Genomic DNA, 9030 nt, shown 5'->3' with positions numbered 1-9030 from the left:
TATGACACCCAAAGAGAATCTACTAGAAACTCCCCATAATGTTTTCTCAACAACACTTAACAACTGAAAATTTTGGATACAGTAAGCACATAATCATGTATGCATCCATCTTGCTGGCAAATTCATATTTTAAAAAAAGTGATATCATGTATCATACAACATAAATGTACTTTATAATGATACAATACAGTATTAGAACAGTTATGAATATTGTTACAATCACTGTAATACGTATAATATCCATGTATGTGTGTCGAAAAAGACACACACACTTATAGAGACCTGCACACTTGTTTGAATCCCTAGTGCACCATCTAATCTATTGCTTAAAACCATCCTCTTAATAAAAGAAATTCAGGGAGCAGTCAAAAGATGGGTTCACATTAGTACATTTGATTTCATGTACACTTTCTCAATATGGTGCTTCTTAGTGCACCTATTACCTCCTGATTTCTAAGTGTATAGATTAGGGGATTCAACATGGGTATCACCACTGTGTAGAACAATGAAGCCACTCTGTCATGGCCCATGGAGTAAATAGAGCTGGGTCTAAGATACATAAACGAGGCAGTCCCATAGAACAAGACAACAGAGAAAAAGTGGGAGGAGCATGTAGAAAAGGCCCTACTTCTCCCTTTGGTTGAATGAATCCTGAAGATAGCTGAAACTATGTAAATATAAGAAACAAAGATAATGACACAGCTAGAAACCAAGATGCTGCCAGCCATGGAAATCAGTACTGTCACATTTATTAAAGTATCCGAGCAGGACAGTTTGAGCAGAGGGGGGATGTCACAGTAGAAATGGGCGATCTTATTTGGTCCACAGAAAGACAGCCTGAACATACAACTTGTGTTAATCATAGCATTCATGAAGGCAACTAAATACGCCCCACCTGAAAGTCTTAGGCATGTGTCTTTTGTCATAATGGCACGATACAGCAAAGGATTACAAATAGCCACATAGCGGTCATAGGCCATAGCTGCTAGGAGGCAGACATCAGAAGTTCCCATAAAGAGAAAAAAAAACAACTGTGTCATACAACCGTGTAGAGAGATAGACTTCGTCTCAGAGAGGAAATTGATCAACATCTTGGGTGTAATAACTAAGGCATAAGAGAAATCTACAAAAGCTAAATTGCTTAGAAGAAAATACATAGGAGTGTGAAGATGAGGACATATTGTGACCAATGACACAATGCTAATATTGCCCAGAAGCGTGATGATATAAAATAGGAGGAACAGTATGAACAGGGGAATTTGCAGTTTTGGTTCATCAGTGACGCCGAGGAGTATAAATTCTTTCACTGATGTCCAGTTTCTTTCTTTTATTGATCCAGAGACCAGGACCTGTTGAGAACTCATGTGTTGATTATTGTGGCCTATCATAGAAGAAAATGAAACAATAAATCAAATAGCAGTTCTCAAAAATGTTTGCCACTAAGTAGTATTTACAAATGTATACACATTTTCCGGATATCTTATGTAAGGTGCTTAAAAAATATCAGTTCACGATTTGAATATTAGTTATATAAACATTACAAGTTGGATGAAGTAACTCAGGATTGGCTCTTGGCCAAATGGATTCTTGATTTCTTATAATATTTTGTCAAATGCTTTAGTATTAAAGCTTCCTAAATCAACCTGAAATCTGATCTCTTATGTCCTTTTCTAAATGTGCCTCAGAAATTAATTTCCCCACCCTCAAAAATGATAAATTGATTACCTAATTTTTAACATAAAAATGGATGTATTGAATATGCCTTGTTACTTCCAGTCTGAACAAGAAGTCTATCTTGTTCCAAGTTAAACAACTCTTGTGATTGTAGACCAGCCTCCAGTAAAATTCTTTCACAGCTCACCCTTCATATCAGAAACACTAATGACAGGTATCAAAATCTAAAAAAATATCTAATTTGTCAGCTATCTGAGTTTTTAGAGCTCAAATATGGAACAAAAGTTCAAACAAAGACAACCTTTCTGGTTTACTAAGCAATGTCAGGCCTTATGCACAAACCTCACAAGCCCTGCAATATGCCAGTAGAGATTGAAATACCATTTTTACACTGTGTTAAGCCTTTCTAGGAGTTTTTGAACTAATGAAAGAGGTTTTGCAACCCTTGACAAATCAGAAATATGAAAGAGCATTAAACAACCACTCTATTCTATTTGCAAGTGGCAGTATGAATTAGCATTGTTTTGCAACCTCAATTGCAGACGGAAATCATTGATCAGTCACTGACCACCAAAGGTTGTGTGGTAACTCAGTCACAGAGGGAAAGCTTTTTCTTTGGAAGCAATTCACCATTTGTAGTTATATCCGGCAGCCTCAGTTGGGGCAGACAGTGGGACAGAGTATAACCTCATGCTCTCCATGATGTCTTCCCAGCATAAAACAAATTTTAAGCACCACCTGATCCTTCAATGCACATGGTCTGTTTTAAATATAAATGCCAACTTTCTTGGAATTCTAACACTGGGAAGAAGGTCTGCCATCCTTTGGGCACCTCCATTTCTTCAATCTCAGCCACTCATAGAAGGTAATATAATGTGAGTTACCTCAATATTATTCATGAGGCCGAAGGTTTGATACCTTCATTGTGGCTGATCAATACCTCAGTAACAAGTGTAAAGAAGAGGCCCCCACAGTTCCTAATAACGTTCCTTAAAGTAGGGAAAAAGTAAATGAGTGTACAGATTTAAGGCAACAAAAATGCAGACCATTTGATACTCCTGCATAATGATTGTCAAATTTACAAAAGGTTAACATTCATGCACGGTAGACACCTGGGCGGTCCTGTGGGAGGGCTTTAAGGCATGTATCAGAGGGGTATGTATCGCGACACATGCAGGCATTCTTCGTGATCTGCGCTCATCCTTTGACAGACTCGAAGAGGAGATCGCGGCCGCCGACTGCGAATTTCTTTCCGCCCCGACTGCCGCTCTTTCTGCCTCTCGCTTGGCGCTGTGTCTTCAATTTCGTGAAGCGGCTGACAGAGAACTCTCCTTCCTTAATAAGTGCCACACGGCGAGGCGTTATGGGGAGGGTGAACATCCGGGTCGACTATTGGCCCATACTCTATGCCCCCCCAGGGCCCGGACCTGTATAATATCTATGACGGGCCTAGATGACTCTCCTGTACAATCCACCCCAGCGGTATGTGAACTGTTCCTCACATACTATAACAACCTTTATGCATCCCGTCTCGCTGGGACGTTGGCCGACCAAGAGAGGTACCTATCAGAAGTTGCCCTGGTATACTTAGAGCGCTATATGCAAGACTTCCTTCTTACCCCCATCACTGCAGATAGCATAGTGGAAGCCATTGACTCCCTACGTGGCTCTTCCGCCCCCGGTCTGGACGGCTTAACTGCTGACTTTTATCAGACATGCAAAGATCTCCTTGTTCCTCGCCTAGTTGAGGTATATGCAGAAGCATTGGAGGCGGGCGTCCTCCCCCCGACGTTTCGGGAAGCAGTGATCATTCTTTTGCCCAAACCTGGAAAAGACCCCACGGCTTGCGGTTCCTATAGGCCACTATCTTTGCTAAATACAGATTATAAAATACTTGTCAAGGTGATAGCCATCAGATTAGCGCTCTTGATGGAATCTATTATTTCACCACTACAATCGGGCTTTGTTCCACATAGGTCTACGTCCCTCAACCTCCGCACATTGTTGACGGTCCTTCACCGCATAGACCCTAACACCCCCGCCGCGGCCATTTTATTAGATGCCGAGAAGGCATTCGACTCTCTGGAATGGCCCTTCTTCCTCTCAGTCATGCGCCGTATGGGCATGCCGGAATGTTTTATCGCAACTGTCGCCCTCCTGTACACCAAACCCCTCGCTAGATTACGCCTTAACGGCACCCTATCTGACCCATTCCCCCTGTCAAGGGGCACACGACAGGGCTGCCCCCTCTTCCCACTGATGTTTATTTTGGCGTTGGACCCTCTGCCCCGCCAGTTCCAGGAGAATCACCTCCAGCGGGGGTTGCAGTTCCGTACCGGCCCGCTATTACTGTCTATGTACGCAGATGACATGGTACTTTATGTCCGACATCCCCAGGACAACCTGTCGCCACTAATACGCGAGATCATACGCTTTGGTTTATTCTCAGGGCTACACATCAACTGGAACAAGTCTGTCATATTTCCGCTCACTACGAGCACGGGGCCTTGGCCTTCTGACTTCCCACTGGAGTGGTGCGATGACTCGGTTAAATATCTGGGTGTACATGTCCACTTGGACACTGCAACGATGATTGGCCTCAACTATGGCACAGCGATCTCCGCATTAGAATCCCAGATTAACCGCTGGATTAATCTTCCCCTATCCATGGCAGGGAGAATTGCTATCATCAAAATGGTGGTACTCCCTCGCTTTCTCTATTACTTTAATAATATCCCGGTACACCTAACCAAAGCCTTTCTTAAGCAATTGCGCTCCATCTTACTCTGTCTGGTCTGGGCCAATGGTGTACCACGGGTCAACTGGAGAGTCCTGACCATGCCTCTGGACAGAGGCGGACTGGGAGTGCCGGACTTCTATGTGTACTATTTAGTTGCTCAATGTGCCTATGCACACTCTTGGTTTCATCCGGATGCACGTACGCCGTACACACGCCCGGAGGCAGACTTAGTGCTTCCCAGACAGCTTGTTACCATCCTCCCCACAGGTTTCCCCCGAGACCGACACGACATTCAAACAGTTTCCACCACGAGCTGGGCCTGGGTCAAGCTGCGCAAACTCATAGGTCTGGACGTACTGTACTCACCGGCATTCCCCCTTCCTAACGTTTCCCTCCTTCCCATTACCGGAGAAACGCTGGTACAACGCACTTTGCACAAATTTGACATCAACACCCTCGGAGATCTTTTCCCGGATGGTCATGTGTTCTCGGTAACTGAGGACGTCCGATTCACGGACCGTTCCTTAATGGACGCATTCATCCTCACTCGCCTACGATCATCATTACGGGCATGCTTCTCCTCCTTCCCGCTACCTCCTGATGAGGTTATCCCCCTTACTTCAGTGATACAGAGCCCTACCAATGCACACCTAATCTCTAAATTATATAAGCAATGCGGCAATCCCAGACCCTGTGATGACTCCAAACTCAGAGCAGCATGGGAGGTAGACCTGGGCGGGCCCATATCTGATGAAAAATGTACATTTTGTTGTAAAGCCATCTCAGAGATCTCCTTGAATGCCCGGCATAAGCTCCTTCAGTTTAAATTTCTCCGGAGAATGTATTTCACCCCGGCTCGAGCCCATAGAATTAGCGCATCCCAACCCCACCACTGCCGGAAATGCCTTGCCCCCTTCGCAGGTTGTGCGCACTTGCCCTGGACTTGCCCCAAGATATATCTCTATTGGTCACAGGTGCACTCAACACTGGGGGAGATCCTCTCTATGCCACTACAGCCCACACCAGAGATTGCATTGCTGGGATATGTTGCAAACTTCTTCAGGACCATTCGAAAACTAGCAGCGCTTTGTTTCATGCTAGCCAAGAGAGAAATAGAATTACTTTGGGGCAGTAAACGGGCCCCCACAATTAGCTCGTGGCTGAACAGTTTAGCATTCTGTAACATAAATTGCGAAGAATATAGCACACTGCTCCCCCCCTCCTCTAGACCCAATGATATCTGGGGCCCATACTGCGACTACATCTCTAGACAGCGTGCGGCACAAGAATCCCTGACTTAATCCGGCATCACTCCATCCGGGGTGGGCTAAACCTCTGAGAGCTGCCCAAAAGGGGGCGGGTTGGGCTATGGCGTTATCTCCTCGCCCTTCTCTACCTGTTTTACACGACATAGGGTATTGGGTTGCTTTCAGTATAACAATGTTTAAACTACAGGACATCTATGTTAGACTTAGAGTGCTGGTACCATGGAACCTACAATGTTGGATTGTTTTTCAGTCCCTGATATTTCTGTCTATATCCTATGTATGTATTTAGCTGCCTTAATGGTATGATCATTCCACTGTGTCAAATTGAATTGTTAATTTTCCCCTCTTTCCCTGTTTGGATTTATATTATGTCTATTTATTTTAACGATAGCCTTCATTTCTCAATGCATACCTTTTGGTTCACTTTGAAACGTTCAACGGACCCCCCCTTTTTTTTTCTTTATTTGTTCTCTCTTGCTCTTCTTAAACAAATTAAAAAACCCACAAAATGCAAAAGATTGTATTATTAGAGGGTGACCTTTAACTGCCTTGCAATTGTTTAAGACGCGGCTGGCCCTTTTTGGGTTGTAGGCGGCTTGCTGTGTTTAATTTTTGGCACCATCATTCAATTTGTGTTTAGCCCCACATGTGATCCTTTCTAGCCAGCCCTCCGGGCTCTATGCGAATCTGCTGTTGATTGTTGTTGTGCTTACACCTCTTGTCAATAAAAAGAGTTAAAAAAAAAAAGGTTAACATTCATTATGTTTTTGAACCATGAAAGAACATTTATAATGAATCGTTTATTTACTTTCATATCCATCATACAACCTCACAACCATACTGAAAACAGATTAAAAACATTGTTATATTGATAACACATCATTATGAATTAATTAATCAGCACAAAATTTGCAAAACACTATCAGAAGAATGGCACAAATTCAGTTGACTGGTGGAATTCTACGTGCGTTTCGGCACTGCCAAAGTGCCTTCGTCAAGAAGACAGCCACAGTGAAAGCAATTAATGAATCTGTGAAACGAAAGTTGTCTTTATGAATACAAAGGTTCTTTCAAGAATATAAAAATAGTACAAAAGAGACATTTGCATTGAATAGTTAAGGGGATTACAGAGATAGCAATACAGAAAAGAGGATAAGAGAGATGGCTTCAGAGTCATTATGACATCAATGAATCACCAGTTTAGTAAATTGGAATTGAAATGTTGGAGATCATATATACTCAGCACCGGAGAAGGGTAAAAGAGCAAAATACCAACCAGTGATTTGAGAAATACACAGCAGAGGAAACCCTATAGTGTGTCATAGGAACATTCTAAGTTTATGATGTCAGTAGAGGTACCTACTCTTAATTTAGATAGTAGACATATGATGATGCACAGTCGAATAAGGACAGTACGATATTTTGAAGATAATCTGCAAAGTAGAAACAAAAACACATGTATACATGATAATTTAGTATACGGAACCTACTCTTTTTAGTGGTGAATAAACATTTCTCACTGATTGTTACCTCAAAAACAAATGACGATGGGACATCAGTTCCTGCCGCAAAATACTGAAAGATATCCTGATGTGATTTCAATAAGGGTATACTAAAGATGTGTGGAAAATTAAATTAAAACAATTGTGAGTGCACTGAATTTTTTTTTTAGCCTTCTATCTTTAATTACAGATATATTAATTTATTGTGTACTAGCAGCTAATTGTCCAATGGATATGCATCGTCTGAACTGGCAAAAATTGATTAGTATTGTATGTAGGTAACCGGATGTCACGTTCTATTCAGTCTGCGCTGAAAGAAGTATATAGTGATCCTAGTTGATGGAAACAAGATACATGTTGATATGGTTCCTAATTGTGATGCAAAATGATGAATACTTAAATGGAAATAATATTTAACTAATGTTATACTGGAATGAAAATATTCAACTATGAAACAAGATGACACTTACCTAATTACGTTATGATGCAGATGAAGGGACTAAATACAATTGTAATTGCTGGTTTCACTGGTAAACAAAGTGACATGAATCGAAAAAATGAAATGAAATGAAATAAAATATGCATCCATTTGCACTGCTCTCAGCCGTGAGGCTTTAAGATATCTGCGAAGCAGACACTTGACTTTCCAATATCACTACGCAGTAAAACGTTTTGGCCTGATAAGGGAATATTATGAAAAGCGGTACTAAATGGTAATTAATTGCTTCCGGCAAAGTGTAGGAGCGAAAACTAATGTGGCATGAATGCATGGTGAAACACATGATTATCTAAATAGCCACCGATGGTTCGGTTAAATTATATATAATCTGCACAAAAAGATGACACGAAGCTAGCTGGCGCTGTGTGAACCAAGATACAGTTATCACAACAATTATACCTCAGTCACCTCATGAAGTGCTTCACAAGTTTCAAAATATCAGTATGAAATTTGCCTAACTAATTGCTACCCCTCCATTGAAACATCGAGTCTAAAATAAACGTCACTGATTAGGGGCATAATCATTTAAAAAATAAACAGACATAGCAAACATCATATACAAACATCATTGTCTTACTATTGCAAGAGCGTTGCTGTCTGTTTCCATACTAAAGAATCTGAAATAAAAAAGTACTGTACCAACTCTGGCATCTCATCCCATGCCTCAAAATATCATGGAGGAGAAGTGTGGCTCAATGGTCACAGCGATAGACCCTGATGCAGAGGTCTAGCCCGGGACCAGGGTTCAATTCCCCGCCTCAGCGGGTCTTGGGCTCAAATTTCCACGGACCTGATAATTCTCGCTTCGGTGCCTATTCCAATCATGGAGTCCCACTCTGCAACTCCGGGCAATAGCTTGCTTAATCTCCACAACGGCCCCCACAACGCTAAGGATGCCTGACTTCCACCTTGGGGGTGCCCAGGAGTGGCCACCTCACAGGGAAAGCCAGGATGGGTTCCACAGCGGTATTCGTACAAGCGCCTTGAGACCCTTGCGGGTGAGTAGTGTGCTATACAAGTATACATTTACATGTTCCTTACACTATACACATTAAGAAGGAAGTCTTTTTATTAATAGGAACAGGAATGCCAAAGCACAATGTCCTCTAAGGTCGGTCTTCTCTCCTCGAGGCAGGCTCCCAAATCCCAAGCCAATCCTGGTGCTGTTGTTTCAAGCAGTTAACCAACATGAGAGAAGAACCAGGGGCCTTATTTATGAAGGCCTTGCGCTACCGGTGCGTCATTTTTTCCCATTTTAAAAGTGACGCACCGGTAGCGCAAGGCCTTCATAAATAAGGCCCCAGGATTGGAGGGAGCTGCCTCTATCAGCGCAGTCACAAGCACTGG

General features: G+C 42.4%; 1 protein-coding gene across 1 annotated transcript; it reads right to left on the bottom strand.

The window, feature by feature from the left end:
- Positions 1-398: 398 nt before the first annotated feature.
- LOC144761757 (olfactory receptor 8B8-like) lies at positions 399-1364 on the bottom strand. The gene has a single exon (XM_078647011.1). It carries the CDS (start codon positions 1362-1364, stop codon positions 399-401), a length of 966 nt encoding a protein of 321 aa, XP_078503137.1.
- Positions 1365-9030: the final 7666 nt, after the last annotated feature.

This window comes from Lissotriton helveticus, chromosome 1_1 (assembly GCF_964261635.1).
Source record: "Lissotriton helveticus chromosome 1_1, aLisHel1.1, whole genome shotgun sequence".
Classification (NCBI taxonomy): Eukaryota; Metazoa; Chordata; class Amphibia; order Caudata; family Salamandridae; genus Lissotriton; species Lissotriton helveticus.
Note: the sequence above shows the minus strand (reverse complement) of the source record. Positions and strands in the feature narration are given on the sequence as shown.

Bases quoted from the DNA above. Each gene is read 5' to 3' on its own strand.
- LOC144761757 (XM_078647011.1), bottom strand. From the start codon at position 1,364: ATGAGTTCTCAACAGGTCCTGGTCTCTGGATCAATAAAAGAAAGAAAC.